Raw genomic sequence first — 19,767 nt, 5'->3', positions numbered from 1 at the left:
TTCTGCCTTTTTTTTGGTTTTCTTGATGATCATGACATTCAATAATACAGCCCTACTTAGTCTTTTTCCTGGTTCCAAATCTTTATGATTATAGCATGCATCCATCCTTAGTACTGGACCAAGTCATTTTTTTAGCCTTAAATTATTTCACATGCAAATAATAGTGAAATATACAACAACAATAATGGTAAATAGCTATTAATTATTTGAGCCTATATAAAGTTTTTGTATATTATGTATGTGCCATTTATATTTTCTGTTCTTTTTTTAACTCTCAGTAATTGAATTATGTTTCAGCTATTTCTCAACTCTTTAGACCAATATTGCTTTGCCATCTATTTCAAATATTGATGTCGGAATTGGATATGCCTTCTAAAATGTCACTCAAATGTTATTTCATTTTCAATTATAATGCCCGTGCAGAATGCCAAACTCTTAAACATCAAGATTCATTATGATATAATGGTTAGAATTCATCAGAAACTTCAAAGTTAAATATACTTCTGTAGAAGCATGTGATCCTGATCATATTGGTGACCTCTTGGGAAGTTACACCAAGACGACAAAACTACGAGTATATTAGGCCAAAGCGAATAATATCTCAATATATGGGAACACAAGACAAAGATAACTCCCAAAATTTGCATAATCTAACTAAACATTATCCTATCAGACTGGAAAACAAACAGCATTACACAAAAAGTTGCTAACCAGTAACAAAACAAACAAACCAGCAAAAAATAATATAAAAAAAAAAAAAAACATCCTCATCAATTAGATGCATTTGCATTCGCCGCTCTATAATAACTAGCATTAGCAAACCAAAAAAAGTAGCAAATGATAGCAATCAAACAGACTAAGCCGACAGTGATTTCCTGTAAGAAGAGTTTATAAAGTCAATGCAGTCCTCCATAGCTTCAGAATGGTGAGAATCTCTGGGCGGGACAAAGTGCGAGAGCGCACAAGTTTCTTGGCGGCTCTCTCTCTTCCTCAGCAGCAGGGCGCCGAAGGTTCTCCTAACCCTGTTCTTGATACAGTTCAGCAGTCTCGACGAGCTGAAAAGGTCTGAAATTGTTTTTCTGTTCATGCTCGATGACTCGCCATTCCTTGATTTCGTATCTAAGTAAGACTTGAGAGGCCTCAGAGGCGTCGTCTGCTCGCCGGTGAGAATCGGAGTACTCATGAATGCCGCTCTCTGAGTTTTCTTCGACATGGTGAAGCCAAGCCATGCAGTGCTGGGGATGAGACAGGCCTTCGGTGAGGAATATATACAAACAGTGGAGGATGAAGGGAAGTGAGAGAAAAAGGGGGACTTGGAGGTTTCATGATTCTGGTAAGCGTGGAAGGAGGCATTAAAGGAGGGAGAGAATGACGTTTGAAAAAATGGCTGATTTTGCCTCGTTAGAATGAGAAGGAGAAGGGAAGTGGGGGAGAGAAAGGAGATGGGGATGGGGGAGCGTGGAATGCTAATTCGGCTTCACATGTGACTGGAATCTTGCTGTGGGCCGTGGAGCAAGGGATCTCTGTATACGTACTTGTGTTGAAGGAATGGAAGAGAGGAATTAATGGAGTCTTTGCTTTCGGGGAGGGGTGGAAGTGGAGGGAGGGGAGGGAGGGGGGAAATAAAGCGGTTGGAGGCGTTGCTTTTGAGGTGTTTTTGTGTTGGGGGTGGACTTGGACCTTCTCTTTCTCTTTCTCTTACTTTGGTGGCTTACGATGATTCTTCTCTTATGTGCCAGAATGGCTTTTCTTTTTTGTTTTTTTATTTTTAGGTGATTATTTGGATCCTTCCTAAGTGATGGCACATTTGTTGGATGAAATGATATTTTGTTGGAAGATTGGTTTAATATGGATTGATTTTATGCTCAATTTGGACTTGTATGGACGCTAGGGGTGTGAGTGAGCCAGCTCGAGCTATACTTGTTTATGAGCTCACGTGATGAGTTTATTAAATGAGCTCGAGTTCAAGTTTGTCAAAATTAGGCTCGTTTGCTCGCAAGCTAGTTCGATTAGTTGATTGATGGCCATGTCGATGCTTTCTTTCACAAGATGTTGTGGCACTCCTCCTCCAGTCAATGATGCCATCTCTAGTGGCTCCCATGATAATTTAATTTTAGGCTTGAGCTTGCAAACCTAATGTCATCATTGCGAGCCGAGCTTTATCTGCCCAGCTTGGGATCAAGCTCGAGCTTGTATTTTAATAGTGATGTGTGCTGGAATATTCGCGGCAGCAGAGTAATAGATTATCGTCTTAGTGTTGCACAAAAATTCAACACACGCTCAGATGAAGGAAAACAATCAGTAGAGACACTATAAAATTTTACGTGAAAAAAACAGAATGGGAAAAAATCATAGGTTTGGCCCAGTTGTAAAAATTCACTAATAATTGATGATTACATAAACCTCTTGCCCCCACAAACGGGAAAGTGTTATAAAGTCTTCTGAATTACAATGTCAATGCACAAGCGATCTCGTTGTAAAAAGGAGTCGGAAGCCAATGATGATCGGCGCCGACGAGTGGTGGTCGACGGTGGTAGGCGATGATGGACAGTGGCCGAAATTATGCTTTTGGGATTCAGAAACACATATTGATTTATAAAGGGAGCACATCGTTCTACTTTCTTCGCCAGAGCTTGAGACCACAAGAACCCTTACCAGCAGAGTGGCATCTGTGGGCTCAGTTCTAGTGATGACACTGGATGAGACACCAGCTCTAAACATGGGACAAATAAGTCAGAGAGGATGTCAAGACCTCATAGTCGACACCGTACCACTAGATCCACCACAGGATGGAAAGATGTTGGCTACTCTTATGACACATCAGACTAACCCGACTGTGGGTAACCTGGGAAGGATTCAGCAGTACAGGCATGGGCCACAGTCTCAGGAGAGTGGATTGATAGTGATATGAGCGTGCAAGTGGTGTCAACTTCTTCGATGCTTGGGCTGACAGTGCAGTCAACAATGGAATTCAGGTACCACCAGGATTGAAAATAAGAGCCAAAAACTTCAACGAGTGGGGCCAAAGCTCCCACAACTTCGACAAACTGACATGGGGCTTCCCGCTAATCGTAGACCGGTCAATTGAAGATTGATCCAAGGTAATCTCGGACCGAGCAGCCCAGGCAAGAGCCCTAGCGGTGCGGGCGACCTTTCACGCCTCTCTCCTCCTTCCATTTCTGCTTCTTCCTCATATGGAAGTATTTTAATGGTGATTTTTTATATTTCTTTTCTCCCCACCGCTTCCTTTTATGTGGAAATTTCCTTCTTTATTTCTTTCCTTTCCTTCTTCATGTAAATGTCTACTTATTTGTTGTTTTCAGAGTTTAGAGGGAGACTTTGTTGTGTGTTGATTTTTTATTCTTGTTTGGAATCATTTTCTCTTTTATGAGTTGGATCCGAGAAGGTAGTGGTGTTCCAGCTGTATCATACTCTGTAGTGGTGTGTATCTTCCTCCCTTTTGGCTATCAACCGCTCCTCTTCCTTCCTCACAGCCTTCTGTCACTCCTGATCTCCTTCCTTAGCCTTTGCAGTCTCATACATTGCATTTACTTTGTTGTCCAACCTTCACAGCTTGTTGTCCAGTCTCCCAACCTGAGTCCAGCCTTGCAATCTGCTGTACAACCCCTCAAACTTAATGTCCAATGTCCCAACTTGTGTCCAACCATCCAAACCTTAAACTTGTTGTCAAGTGTCCCAAACCCGCTGTTCAGACTCCCGATACCTACTGTTCTCCAACAATATTTTACAAACCTCGGTTCTTCTCAGCCGGTCCTTGTCGGAGATTGGATTGTTATTGTATTTCCTCTTTCCATTGTCTTGTAGTAACCCTATTTTTATATTAATAAAAGTTTGCTTTTCTTACTTTCGTCGAATTCCACCTAATTTGGATATCACTTTGGTGCTAATCATTATGCAAAACATAGTTATTGTGCTTCATTATGCTCATAATGGGCAGTCATAGGTCTGTTTTAAAATCTCCCTCATGAGATGTACATAATAACTCTCCATACAAGTTTTTTTACACTGATTATTCATGTTTATACAATCCAAATGAAAATATGGATAATGTGCATGAGCATCTTGTAAATAATTAAAATATTTTGTGATAATACTTTATTATATATGATATTTCTCTAAAGTAAAATTTCTTAAAACAAATTCTCGAGATAATTACAAACAGGCCACCCAAAACTTCACATTTACAAATTAACCACCCTCTTTCATCCATTTTTCAAATTCTCACTCAAATATAAAAAATCATGATAGAACTCCAACCCATATTCTCCATTATCATTAAATTCTCAATAATTTGATTGTGGCATTCGTAAATACATCAATTCAGTAGTTCAACAAAATCACATATTCGTTTGATTTGTAAATATCAATATTTATGATGGTCTAAATGTAATTATCCCTATTTATAATTATCATAAGGTTTTTTTTTACCATTAATTCCATTGAAAATCTTTCTTCTTCGATGCGCATCCAAGCTCTTGTCAGGTAACTTCCAAGGAACAAATCCCATAAGTCGCAGTTTCCCGCAAGGAAAACGCATTCAAGATAAGCAAGTTTAAGCTAATTACTTTTAATTATCATTAATTACTATAACCAATAAACCTTAAACTAATGTTAATAAAGCCCATTTGAAATGTTATGTTGAAGTGATGGAAATGGTTAGCCATGAAAGTGAAAGAGTATGATTGTTATGAATGCAAATAGAAAAAAAGACTTTGACGGCATTTATGCAAATCATCAATCAACTTTTGAAAGGTGAATGTAATTATATTGTAAATGAAGGGTTGAACTGTTGAAGGGAGTTTGTACAAGGGAAGTTTATCTTCAGGAGGAAAACGTGACGGCACACATAAATTAAAATTGCACGGAAAAAGATTTTGATGGCCTTTATATCAGCAAGGTGTGATGTGAGTTTTTAAGGTGATTGACCTTCAAATATAATGTGTGCTGGAAGGTTTGAGGCGGTAGAGTGATTATTTAGTGTTTTGATATTGTACGAAAATTCATCACACACTTGGGTAATTAAAAGTACTTAGAAGGAGAAACATCAGCATTTTATGTGGAAAATCGCGTAAAGGGTACATGAAATTACAAAAATTGATGTACAGTGGTATTTCAACAATAATAACCATGATGAGTTACGAAAGCCGTTGTTGATTGTTATGGAGTTAATAGTCTACCGTGAATGTTATGAATGGTGGTTGTAGCGATAACTTGTAGTAGAGATTGCAGTTGAAAATCATGGTAATAGTTAGTCATGTGGGTCATAGGTTGTTGCTTCAGGAGCGTCGATTAGTCATAGAGACCCTAATAGGGAGCTATAGATGTTTTGAGCCACGTAGGTCATAGTTGGTCACATATATCGTAGTGGTGAGTTGTGATAATGTTTGAACCGTAGAGGCTAGAGTTGGGTGTTGCATGAACTATGAATCACGTAAGCCATAGTTGGACATGTAGATCGTAGTAGTGAGTTATGAAAACATTCATAGGATGAAGATGTCGAAGTTTAGAGTTGCATGAACTGTGATAACATTCGTAGATTGCAGAGGCTAAAGTTGGGAGTTTTATGAATGGTGAAAACGTCTGTAGACCGCAAAGGTCGGATTTAGGTGTTAAATGAGCTAAGATAGTGTTTATAGGTCACAGAGGTCAGAGTTGGGAGCTGAATGAGCTGAGATAACATTTGTAGGCCGTAGGGGCTGGAGATAAGAGCTGTATTGAGCTGAGAAAATGTTCGTATGCTACAGAGGCCGGAGTTGGGAGCCACATAAGTTATGATAATGTTCGCAGGACACAAAGGCTAGAGTTAGAAGTTGTATGAGTTGTGATAATGTTAGCAGGTTGCAGAGACCGAAGTGGGGAGTTACATGAGATGCAGATCACATATGTTGTATTGGTGGGCTACAAGGAAAGTGTTTCAGGAGTCCAGAGAAATTCATTGAATCCTGAGTACGCCAATTGTAAGCTATTAGTGTGGGATGTATTATTACACCGTCTTTAGGAGATGTCTTTGAACTGTATGCAGGGTGTGTCGTTATATTGTATTCGAAGTGCGTTATTACACCATCTTTAAATTGTTTCATTGCACTGTATTTAGACTGTGTTGCTACACCATCTTTATGGTGCGCCATTAAATCATCTTCGGGGTGCAATGTATGACATGTTGCACTGTATATGGGGTGCGTTATTGCATTGTATTCAGAGTGTTTTGTTACACCATCTTTGGTGTTCCTCGTTGCACGGTGTACTGTATGACATATTGCTTTGTTGGGTGCTTCATTGTTCCACAATGTGCATTGGGATTCAATAATGTACGTTGTAACTCCACAGGAGGTTTCATCGCAAAGAGCACGTGGCGACCAATGGTTGTCAATGACAATCGGCGAGCGGTGGTCGGTTGCTACATGAGCAGGCAACATTCACTTAACCCTCTGTATAGAACACGGATATTGCTCTGGTTCAAGGTCTAGGTCCCCTCTGAAGAAGGGATTAGGCTCTATTTATAGAGTCTAAGAGAAGTTTTCTTGCAAATAAGAAATGAATATCTACCACACCATCAAATGACCCATAAAAGATTCCTCGATCACAAGGCGTTTTGTGGACATTTGCGTGTCTTATGATGTCATAATTAAATGATCTTAAGCTCCTTATATTCATATCGTCGAGACTTATGATTCGATTATAAGCTTATTAGATTTGTAATCCGTTTGATTTTCCAATTGCATACTGGAAGCTTCCAAAAAATCATCTAATGACTAGACCCGAGCTTGATTTGCCTCAGATTAAACCAATTTCGGTCTCATTGTCTCATCGAGCTGGTCAATTCGACTACAAGTGAGCTTAAACCAAAGTTCTATGTTATCTTTGATTGAATTTTGAATATTTCTTATTTAAAAATTATTTCGAGATTCGTACTAAGTCACAACATCCATTCCACATATTTAAAATTTGTTGACCTCATTTCAAAATATAATAATTTTAAAATAAAATAAAAAAATTATATTTGAAATTAAGTCCTAAGATTAAGCTCTTAAAAAGTTAATTTTGATTTCATTAATTTCAATAATTTTTTAGTGTTTTGACATTCAAGGTTAGTTATGATTTCTTTATTATATGTATATTTGGTATAACAGATTAATCTAATTGGACTTTTAAGGCACGATATGCATGGAATTTAATTGGACTTTGATGATAGACCTCTAAGATAATGTTTTAAGTAGAATATGAATAAATAAAACATATAAAAAGCTGTTGTCAGAATGAAGAGACAAGTGGTCAAATTAGAATAAAAATAGTTTAGCCAAAGTGACATTTACATACATACCACAAAATTCCTATGTATTTAGATATCTCCAAACTACATATAACTTTTTATATTTATACCTCCCAAACATCAGCATTTTCATTTAAGGTGGTATGCATGTAAAAATTGAAGTTTGGATGTCAAATATGTAAATACATTGGAATCGAGTGGTATGTATGTAAAAAGTAAGACCATTTTCAATTTTGTCTCATACCTAATATATATTTTTTTAAATGCTTAACTAATTAAAAAATAGGATATATAATAATAATAAAGTAAATAAATATGATATTAATTATAAATTAAGAGGGCAAAATGACAATTAAATATCAAATTTCATGAGATAGAGCTAATTCAAGTCAATGGCTAGACTTGTACATAATAAATTTACTCTTAAAACCAAATAACATATCTGTTGAGCTTAAGCTTTTTTTGTCCCCCTTTGGGTAATTGCAATATATATATATATAGCATCTATATATATATATATAACTCTAGTAAAGTGTTATAAATGTAAATATCAATAGCTCCGTTATTTATTTTTAAAAATAAAATATATATTTCATGCATAGATTCTTGACAACAAAATGTTGTATATATAAATATATAAATTTGGGAATTAGATATGTAAACATATAAAATTTTTATGACTTTATATAAATTTTCAAAAAAAAAAAAAGGATAATGGGTCATTTACATACCACATAATTCTTAAGTATTTATGCATGTACATATCTAACAACTTAATATTATATTTGCATCTGTCTGAGTTAATAGTAGCTTATAAGTGCGGGATCTTTTTAAAAACGGCATCATTTGGATCCGAAAATGCGGTCCAAATGATAAGCTTATCTTTGCCGTATTGTCTGTTTACCGACTTTTTCTTAATATTATATTTGTCGTATTGTTTGTTTATCCGAAAATGTGGTTTCATTTTTACACTAAACGCAGGCTGCGGGTCGACCCACTGGCTAATTCCCACTGTTTCATGATAAGCTTATCCTGAAAGCGCACAAGCTGCCGCTAGGGCTGATGTTCGGCTCGTTCGAAATAGCTCGTGTTCGAAATCGGCACGTGTTCGAAATCGGCTCGTGAACACTGTGTTCGTGTTCAGCTCGATTTAAATATTCGTGTTCGTTTTCGGATCATGTTAGGCTCGAAATTGGAAAGAAGACACTAACCACATTGCCACATGAGGTGTTATGATTTAAATTTAGACATAAATATATATAATATATTATTATATAAATAATATATGTAATATATTGTTGTATAAAAAGTTATATAATTTTTTTTTCGAGCCAATTCGAGCCGAACATGAGTGAACAAACTGTTGTTTGTGTTCGGCTCGTTTATATTTCGAGCTTAAAAATTTGTTCGTGTTCGACTAGTTAGATTTATCGAACGAGCCAAACACAAGCTGCTAAACGAGCCGAACACGAACTGTTGACGAGCCATTCATGAGCCAAATTGACAGCCTAGCTGCCGCGCACGCTTAAATACAAGACGAATTAGGAAGGAGATTGGCCGAAAACAAATCCACCGGCATATCCTCGAAGTTTATTCCCTCAACAGGAATATACGTACATACTCTGCAGGAACCTCGGTTTGTTTGAAGACGATGTCGATTCACGAAGAGATATTGAACCTTCAACTGCTTATAATGCACCTCCATTTTCCTTCTCTGTGAGGCGTAAGCAGCTCTTCTCTTCTTCTCTGTTGTTTAGGGTTTTCTTCGAAGCCCTCTCATTCGTCCTCCTTCGCTTCTTCCATTCCATTCTCATTCTTGTGCTTCTTTCGCTTTGGTCTCGCTCTTCAGACGAGTCAGATGACTATTGGGGATATGAAGCCAGACGAAGAAGCTCCTCTGCTTTTGGAGGATGCCGAGGGCTCCTCCAAAACACGAAGGATCGCACTCTTCGTCGAGCCGTCGCCCTTCGCGTAAGGATCCTTTATCTCTCTCTCTCTCTGTCGAAGTTAACCTTTTGCTGTTTTTTTTTTTTTTTGTTTTTTAAATTGACATTGATTGGTGATCGAGTCCAATATCTTGGAATTTTGTTCATTAATTCTGGTATGAATGCTGATTAAGTTTAGCAATGGTGAATAAGTAGGTTGAAACTACGTTTTTGTTTTCGATATATATTTTTCTCTTGCATTGCGTTTTATCTTTTTCATTTTCATTTGCTTAAGGTTTAGGTTTCTAGGAATACTAAATAATAGAACTGATTCTTGATGTGCTTGTATTTTGGCAGTTATGTCTCAGGATATAAAAACCGCTTCCAGAATTTCATCAAATACCTTCGGGAGATGGGAGATGAGGTAACTTGGTGATTCTAAGTTTGAATTCTTTTTTGTTTACTTAGCTGCAATTCCAAAATGATGTTTTTTATATATATGCTGTGGAGGAATTCAATTTTTTTGTTGAAAATATAGATCAAAAATGCAAAAATCATTTAGAGATAAGTTGATTAAGGTTGAGCTTGGAAATTCTGTAAGATTAGGGTTCTTAAGTTGCAGAGCATAAGTTTTTGCTTTACAAAGAAAAAGGTTTTATGCATGTTCAATCAAAGCTCAACCTTTCAATTAGGTCAATGTGAAGGATTGGGAGATGGTTGTCTTGAAATTTTTATTGTATTTTTTGTTTCCCGACTTTTTCTTATAAACAAAAGAGAAAAATAAAAGTAATTAAGGTTGTAACTTTCTATGTTAAACTTATAATTGATTCTGCAATGTCAACAACAAGACATTGCCATTAATTTGGTGAATCTATGTAAAATTTCTTGTGTTTTTGTGCTTTGATCTTTTTTTTTTATTACTTTGGAAGTTTACATAGTTAGCACACAATTCTTATGTATTTGCATAGCTCACACCTAACCTTTCATATTTACACGCATAGCACTTTGTTGCTTTAAACCTATGCATGGAATGGTGCATTTAACTTAAAAAAGTAGTAATAGTGATATCAAAGATTTGAGTGATACGTGTGTAAATATGAAAGTTTACATGTGATATATGTAAATACATAAGAATTGTGTGCTATGTATGTAACTGCCCCTTTATTTTTATGCTCTTTCTCACTCTTTATATCCAAATAAGTTTTGCCTTGATGTTTTGTTTCAAGATGTTTTAGCATTTTTCTTATAATTATATAGGTCATAGTGGTCACAACCAAAGAAGGAATACCTCAAGAGTTCTATGGAGCAAAATGTATAGGCTCTCGCAGGTAATTGAATGCAGCTCATTTGTTAGAGTATTTATTCTTATTCGGAACACATACGTTCGATTCTAGTTGATAATTCTTGTTCATGAGGTTATTTACTATTTTCAGGTTTCTTAAATCATGTATGAGTTTTTTCACTTTGTTCTTGCATTATTCTTTGTTATAATCAGAGTGCTTTGGTCATGTTACTAATGTTTTTCATTTTCTACAGCTTTCCCTGTCCCCTGTATTCGAAGGTTCCACTTTCACTTGCCCTGAGTCCTAGAATCATTTCAGAGGTGGCAAACTTTCGGCCCGACATTATACATGCTTGTTCGCCAGGAGTCATGGTAGTTTGATTCTTCTTATAAATTTTAAGTTGGATATTAGAATTTCTGAAAATTTCAATATGTAAATTCCTAAAATACTCACATTTTTATTAGCAATCATTAATGTAATTTTAATTTTTCTTACTTTTAGCGGCGGGACCATTTTGGCTTCTATTTAGGAGTTTAAAGCTTAAGCCAGTTTTTTTTATGTAGTCTGTGACTAAAATAGCCCCTCATAAATAAATGGGGGACCATTTTTATCATTCTCTCTTTAAATTATTGCTTTTGAACTGTCTTTTGAAAATGATTTGAGTTTATGTTTTGCTTTTGTTTTCAGGTTTTTGGCGCGCTTGCAATTGCTAAAATGCTTTCAGTTCCCATAGTAATGTCATATCACACTCATGTTCCATTGTGAGTTTGTATTGATGGATTAGCTTTTATACATTCAATTGGAGAGATATTAGGGATTGCTAATTATGTGCACCATGTCTTAATTTTCTTTTCTTAGCTTACATTTAGTTGCTTGTAGATAACATAATTTAGAAAGCAAAAAATTTATTTTCACTTTTTTTTTTGTCTTGAAATGATATTGTCACATTTGAGGAATTTTGAAGTATTTGTGCGTAAAAAATCAATTTAACTTCTAATGGAATCTAACAAAATGACAACTTTCTTCAAGCAACCAAATGAGCCTTAAAGTTTGTTTGCAAGTATTGTTTTGTGCTTTATTCTGTTAAGTTTCTCCTTCGTTAGTTTTACCTGTGGCATTTTTGACTTTTGACATGTGCGTGAGGTAAGACTTGTAGACATTTCTAATTATGATATGTAGAATATATAGCACAAAATCCTTAGCTTTGAATAATAAATATGTCGGGTTTTAGCTTTGGATACTTTAATCTCAGGCATATTATTTTCTTTGCATTGAATGATGATATAACCATGATTTTTTGTTTTCTGTTGCTGCAATAATAGTCGCATATTGGCATATTATGAATTATTTGCAAATGTTATTAGTTTCTGACAATACAAATGTTGATATAGCTGCTTTTTTTTCACTTGTAATAATACTTTGTCTCTATTTTGTCTCCTTAACAAGTGCAAGAAAATAAGTGTTTTTCATTTCCTATTTTAAAATTATTTAAGTTTCCTTATTTGCATACATTTTTCATCCATAGCATACAAGCTTTAGTTCTATGTGCACAATGCATGCCTTTTCTATTGTAAACGTACCATATCTTCCTGAATCAAAAACAGGAACATCATTTACATGTTAAAAAAAAAAACTTATAAGCTCTTAAGTATATCATCATGTTATTCTCCTTAAGACTGATTTTTAAGTGATTATATTAATTTACATGAACATTTTTGTGACAATTTCTTAAACCATATAACCCCTCAACTGTTTTTTCATTATCACGAGTCTCTTATGCAAAACAAAATTATAACTTAAATCCAGATCTACTACTTTAGCCAATTCATATCTGATTTCATTGTCCTTGGAACAGATATATACCGAGATATACCTTTAGTTGGCTGGTGAAACCTATGTGGTCAATCATCAGTAAGAATCCGTTTTCCGTATTTTTTCCAAGTTTCTTACCGTAAAGCCTGCAATTTATCTTCTTTTTTGGTCACAAGGGTTCCTTCATAGGGCAGCTGATCTTACACTCGTTCCATCGGCTGCCATTGGCAGGGATCTTGAAGCTGAAAGTGTCACTACTGGTAAAATTATTTTGGAAGATTTGCATACATACCACACAATTCTTTTGTTTTTCCATGTACAACACCTAAACTTCAATCTTCTACATATATGCAACCTTATCTATGCATGAAAGGTGTATTTCACTTCTTAAAAGTTAAAATAATGATATTTTTGATGTGATATGAATGATTCAAGGCAGCATAAATGCAATAAAGCAAAGTTTAGGTGTTAGATACATAAATAGATATGAATTGGGCCATGCATGTAAATGCCCCAATTGTTTTCTGTTGCTTAGACAGTGGATTAGCTATTGATAGTTTACTTGCTTTACAGCAAATAGAATACGCCTTTGGAATAAGGGTGTTGATTCCGATAGCTTTCACCCTCGCTTTCGCAGTCGTGAGATGCGAGTAAGACTAAGGTGCTCCATTGAAATCTAACACCACCCTGTTAGCTTTGAGAGTACCATCTATGTGAACAACTTATATTTTGGTTTAATTCTTTGGTTCTTCCTGGTCAGTGGTGGTGAACCCGAAAAGCCTTTGATAATTCACGTTGGCCGGCTTGGAGTTGAAAAAAACTTGGATTTTTTGAAGAGGTATGTGAAGCTTGCTAATGTTGCTTTCTAGTTTTACTTACTTTTTATATCTTTTTTCTGTATATCTATATATATATATATATATATATATATATATATTATTGTTTTTTTTTTTTTTTTTGACTCCGAATCATGTACTTAAACAGAGTTATGGATAGGCTACCAGGAGCAAGAATAGCATTTATTGGGGATGGTCCTTATAGGTGAAGTTGTTTGGCACTTTATTAACTTGTTCATAAACTTGTAGGCATGAAATGAAAATATCCATTCAAAACTATAGCTAATATTAAACAATGACAGAAATTTAGAATGTATCAGAGATTTTCCAAGCAGCATTTTTCGCTCTAAAATAAGGGGAAAATATGTGCATACCACACGATTCTTATGTATTTATGTATATAGCGCCCAAAATTTCATATTCATATTTATAACACTTTGGTGTCATAGAACAATGCAACAACAACAACAACAACAATAACAACAAGCCTTTATCTCACAACATGAATTTTTTTTCTTCATTGTGTCTTGTTGAGTGTCATGTTTTCATTTAATTCTAATAAATTTAGATCATTTTTTATACAACATATCCAAGTTTTTTTTAGGTCTACCCCTACCTTTCTTAACATAAGTCGAATCTAAAGCTTCCACTCTCCTAACCGAATCATCAAATGGTCAACGTTTAATATTACCAAACCATCTGAGACATGAAAATATGTATTTCATTTTTAAAAAAGATGGCGATGATGGTAATCCATTTAAATATGAATGTTTTGGTGTCAGATATGTAAATACATAAGAATTGTGTGGTAGGTATGTAAATACCCCCAAAGTAAAAAAGACAGGTTTCTCCCGCAGCCATTTTTCTACTTTCAGCATTATTTTTTGTTATAAAAAGCTAATCCTGTATGAACTCAATCGTTTATCAATGACTTGTATGACCTCAGGGGTGACCTAGAGAAAATGTTCAAAAGCATGCCTGCAGTGTTCACAGGAATGCTGCAAGGCGAGGAGCTCTCCCACGCCTATGCGAGCGGCGATGTCTTCGTTATGCCGTCAGAGTCCGAGACCCTTGGCCAAGTTGTTTTAGAGTCGATGTCGTCTGGAATCCCTGTGGTTGCCGCCCGTGCCGGAGGAATCATCGACATCATCCCGGATGAGCAGAGTGGCAAGACGAGCTTTGTTTTCGCTCCGGGAGACCTTGAAGACTGCATGGGGAAGATAGAATACCTTTTATCCAACAAAGAGTTCATGGAAGCCATGGGGAAGGCTGCACGCCAGGAGATGGAGAAGTATGGCTGGAGAGCGGCGACGAGGACGATTCGCAACGAGCAGTACAATGATGCCATCAGATTCTGGCAGAAGAGGAGGGCCCAGCTGCTCGGCCCCATCCGGTGGCTGCTGAAGAGGTGGTTCCGGCTGCCGGAGCTCACATGTGGATGATGATCCGGAGAATGAAAGAAGAAAGAGTTGGGGGGGAGTGGAAGGAAGGAGAAATGTGTAAATTATGAATTGAGATTGCTTTTGGGAAGTGTGGATGATTGTGTAATTGCTGAATGTAAGTTTGATTCTTTGTATAGATTGTAACGGTAACTGCATTGCAGTTGAAATGATTGTTTGCTTCCACGCAAAAAAAATCACAATTATGCACAAGCAGCTGTTATTGAAAAATGAAGTCTTGGTATCTCTTCTTAAGCTATTCTTTTTGCTCTAAAAGATTCAGTTTTTATGAAGATTTACATATGTACCACTTAATTTCTATGCATTTACATATCTCCCACCTTTCCTAAAGTGTGTACTTTATTTTAAAAAAATTATATTACAACGATTTAGGTGGTATAAATGTGAAGGTAAAATTTAGGTATTGGACATGTAGATGCATGGGATTAGGTGTAGGTTTGTAAATGCCCCTTTTTTCTGAAGGAATTTACATAAATATCACAAACTCTTGTAAAATGATATTTATTTATGTAACACCTAAATTTTTTAAATCATATGAAAATACCACTAATATTGAATTTTTTTAAAGTGAAATGGGCCTATTCATGTACATATTATGATGGGATTGAGATACTATATTGCTGTATAAGTAAATATTAAAGTTCAGCTGTTAGTATGTAAATACATAAGAACTGTGAGGTATGTTTGTAAATCCCCTCTATCTAAAAATAACTCTATAAGATTCTCTTATGAAGGAGAATCAGCATAGAACATGAATGACAGATTTAATTTGATTGTGTTTTGACTAGAAGTACATGGTGTTCTCATGCCCAAGCCAATTCTTGACACCCTATATATATATATATATATATGAAGGAATAGCTAGAAAGGAAATGGCCACAACAATGAAGAACGCGCTCCAATCCAAACATAGCTGCACCTTATATATATAATATTATAAAAGATTATAGTTGAGCTACTGAAAATCATTTAAGTTGCCATTATATGCATTATTATTAAAAAAATAATATATTTAATATGTTTATATTTGAAGGGTTATGTTTGGGAATCAATACCATGCAAAAAAAGGTGTAACAAAGGCATTTGTGTCATACTAATTATGTAAAGTGTGGAAAAGAACTTAATTAATGAGAAGTTCTTATCATAAATTATAGAGTTATTTTTCCACATTAGCTTTTAAATCAAATTTAAAAAAATGTTAGGCCGCCCCAAGTAGACCCTAAGTCAATTTTTAAATATCTTATTAATCCTAATACTTATATAAAACCTACCTTAGTTAGGTTGCTCAAAAAATGTTTTGGTTGATATTATATGGCATTGTTAGGAAAATAATCATATTATTCATATTATACTTAACATGACCCATCAAGCTTCATTATCGAAAATAAAAAAAAAAAAAAAAGATGTAAAAAGGCTCAAGGTTTTTACCAATGTAAAGCTTATGATGAGAAAAATTAATGAAAAATAATTTTCATAGATTGAACCCAGTAATTTTATGTTTCAATGAAAATAAAACACTGATCATTATCCTCAAAATTGCCCTGCTCATAATCCTTCACAAGTCTTAAACTAAATTGTGTTATGACTAATTGGAAATGATTAATAAACTTGATGGACTAATTTGATTTCAAATAATCTCCTACAAGTTTACTGATTGTATTCTTTCTTAATGTAAACATGATTAAAATTTTAGTTGTTAACGATTTGCATCATCCATTTTCCATTCCATTTTCCATTCATGTATGCATATGTATTTCAATGCAATTGCTATTAGTTATTGCTTATTACATGCAATATGCAAATACTATTTATGCATATAGTTAAATAGATATTGCATGTATTCATATAGGTAATCATGAATGTATGTATGGAGACATACATTGCAATCATGAATGTGTATTTCATATTTGATTTATTTAGTATAATAAGTATGACATACCTTGATTGATTTCTTTAGTATATTAAGTTATTGCTTATTCATTTCCATTCTTAACAACTAGTTAATTGTTTTATAGATGTTTGAAGAAATTACTCTTCTCGCAAATAAACTGTCAATTGTCTAGTATTTTTCTAAAGATTGAGAACTAATAGAACTTATATTAGAAAATACCAAATTTTTTTTATCTTTTTACTCATGTAACAACATTAAAGAAATTAAAAGTACTACATTATATTAGGGGCACATGAAGAAAATTTTTATGTAAGATTTGAGATGCAAATAGTGAAAAACAAAACATATTAGATGCTAAATGAAGGATAAAAATTACCATAACTTATTTGAGATTATCGACTTGCATTGTAGGTGCCCAAAGACACATATAACTATAGCTCTAATTTAATTCATAAATAGGCACTAACTAAGATAGATAGATTATAAATTCTTTTTAATTTAATTTTTTAGAGCTTTGTGTCACCTCCCAAAAGAGCCCTTATGGGTGGTGGGCAGCCCAAGACTTAAATACTGCTTTTCGGCCCTACACCTAGCCAATGTGGGACTATTTGTCCGTGACATTCTCCTCCACCCAATCACGTGACGCCCTCGTCACGGATCGGCTCCATCGAGGGTCCCACTGGACCATGGAGAGTCCACACACCTGGCAGACAGTAGTCTGCTCTGATACCACTTGTCACCTCCCAAAAGAGCCCTTATGGGTGGTGGGCAGCCCAGGACTTAAATACTGCTTTTCGGCCCTACACCTAGCCAAATGTGGGACTATTTGTCCGTGACATTTGGCTCTCTTTCATGTGACTATGAGTTCATGGAGTTGTGTATTTTGATTTGAATATGTGACTTAATTTGCAATGCCAAGAAACATTTTTTTTATTGATTGGTTAAAATTAAGTTTGTCACATCGTATATAGAATTATTATTTACATATACCTATATTGGTTGGATAATCCAATCAAACTATGTTTAATGAGATATTTATTATGAACCATTTGGAATAATAGATAACTCGCAATATGAAGCATCTGGTCATCTACAATATGATCTTATGAAATCATCCAAAATATAGCTCTAACTTTGCCATCAATGTGGAGCTATTAAATTCACTGGAGTGTAACATAAAATCTAGCAAAAGGTGAAAAACAAAACACATTAGATGCTAAATGAAGAGATAAAAATTACCATAACTTATTTGGGATTATCGACTTGCATTGTAGGTGCCCAAAGACACATATAACTATAGCTCTAATTTAATTCATAAATAGGCCACAAACTAAGATAGATATATTATAAATTCTTTTTAATTTAATTTTTTAGAGTTGTGGCCCTCTTTCATGTGACTATGAGCTCATGGAGTTGCGTATTTTGATTTGAGTATGTGACTTAATTTGCAATGCCAAGAAACATTTTTTTTATTGATTGGTTAAAATTAAGTTTGTCACATCGTATATAGAATTATTATTTACATATACCTATATTGGTTGGATAGTCCAATCAAACTATGTTTAATGAGATATTTATTATGAACCATTTGGAATAATAGATAACTCGCAATATGAAGCATTTGGTCATCTACAATATGATCTTATGAAGTCATCCAAGATATAGCTCTAACTTTGCCATCAATGTTGAGCTATTAAATTCACTAGAGTGTAACATAAAATCTATCATTTGTTAAGACTATTAATCCGAAGTAGAAGATAGCACATTGTGAGTACTTGTCAATCGATAAAGTGTTGTTGCAACAACCCATGACTTTCATTTTATTTTTAATTTTTTATTTTGCACCAACCCATAAAATTATGATAAAATCTCAAACAAAAACAATGCATGAAGATCAAGGGTCAATGCCAAGTACAAATCTCAAGGCATGAAACACGATCGACCATCCTTCCCTTCCATTTTCAATGAGATATTTAGGGAAAACTTCAATTTCATAGTCACTTAATTATCACTTACATCTCAATGTCTATGAACATAACTTGTCTAACTCTTACCAACTCAAACAAAGTCTTCTCCCACATCATTCATTACCATGCATAACTTTTAAGGCCCTTAGAATCCCTTGTTAAGTCATTTAACCCTCAACGATACAAAGAACCCTTTGATCAAACACATTACCTTTGCTAAAAAGAATTAAAAAATCTCTTGTTGCATCAATAATAAGATTCTTTTGGTCACCCCTCTTATATGGATCAAGTCCAAGGCCTTCAAAGATGTTACGATCAATGAACTTGAAAGCAAAGTTGAAATGAAAGACTGCTCCAACTATTTATTTTTTTAATATAATTACATATAAGAATTGCCCTGCATTGAATGTATAACAATTTCGAAGAAATTACAATCTTGTTTTCTCAAAGCTTTTAGTTGTTTATTAGCGTATTCACATGGAAACAAAACCTAATAAATTGTACATCAATTGGCTGTTTGTACGTAGTTTGCAAGCAATCCCAATGAATATCAATGTTCAAACTCCATAATTGAACATGCCTAGGGTTGGACCCAGAAAGGGACCTGGGAGGGCAATTGGGCCCCCCTCAAATTCAGATTTTTACTTATACGAAAGAGCAATTTGGCATTTTGCCCCTCCTAAAATATTAGTTCAACCGCTTTTGAAATATTGTTTTGCCCTTAGTTGCCCTAGCCTATGTTCCACCCCTGAACATGCCTATGAACATTCTTAATATTTAATTTTACTTGAGATTTACAAAAAAAAGCATGCTTTAGTAAAATATAGCCTTAAATTGATTGTATATAAAATATTAAAAAACTAAAAATTATATTACCTAAATTGAGATCTCTTAAAACATCATAGAAAATGTTGGTCATTTCTCGTTTATGAAGAAGATTTGTTTTATAAATTTATAAATATTTTTTTTTGCATTAAATATTTAAAGTAAACTTAAAAAACAGTTCTTGCATTATAACTTTGAGTGAAAGATTAAAAAAAAAATTGCCTAGTTTTAAAAATATTAACATTTTGTATATTGCAAGGCTAAAATAACTTTTAAATAAATATAGTAGATTATTCAGTGAGAGCTTAAGACTTCAAGTGGTGCTTTATGATCTACTTCATTACTTAGAAGCTCTTAAGGAGTGAAATTTTGAAAAAAATTTGCAAAATTCTGAAACATTCCATCAAATGATCTTTGTTATTTATTTTAATCATCGATCATTTTTTTTGTATTTAAGTATTTTATTTACCTCAAAAT

At 34.5% G+C, this 19,767-nt stretch overlaps 1 protein-coding gene across 2 annotated transcripts; it reads left to right on the top strand.

Moving 5' to 3' along the window:
- The first annotated feature begins 8,859 nt into the window (after positions 1-8,859).
- LOC110018213 (sulfoquinovosyl transferase SQD2-like) lies at positions 8,860-14,821 on the top strand. 2 transcript variants are annotated; one of them, XM_020715459.1, is made up of 12 exons: positions 8,860-9,014; positions 9,141-9,262; positions 9,574-9,640; positions 10,474-10,544; positions 10,753-10,870; positions 11,187-11,260; positions 12,355-12,410; positions 12,488-12,571; positions 12,885-12,972; positions 13,072-13,149; positions 13,296-13,352; positions 14,094-14,821. In XM_020715459.1, exons 2-12 carry the CDS (start codon positions 9,150-9,152, stop codon positions 14,587-14,589), a joined length of 1,302 nt encoding a protein of 433 aa, XP_020571118.1. In that variant the 5' UTR covers positions 8,860-9,014; positions 9,141-9,149; the 3' UTR covers positions 14,590-14,821. The 2 variants fall into 2 exon arrangements, with proteins under 2 accessions (XP_020571118.1, XP_020571119.1); XM_020715460.1 differs by lacking the exon at positions 8,860-9,014 and having other exon boundaries at positions 9,021-9,262.
- Positions 14,822-19,767: the final 4,946 nt, after the last annotated feature.

The sequence above is a fragment of the Phalaenopsis equestris genome, unplaced genomic scaffold, assembly GCF_001263595.1.
Source record: "Phalaenopsis equestris unplaced genomic scaffold, ASM126359v1 Scaffold000006, whole genome shotgun sequence".
NCBI lineage: Eukaryota > Viridiplantae > Streptophyta > Magnoliopsida > Asparagales > Orchidaceae > Phalaenopsis > Phalaenopsis equestris.
The sequence above is the reverse complement of the archived record's forward strand: the minus strand, read 5'-3'. Positions and strand labels throughout refer to the sequence as shown.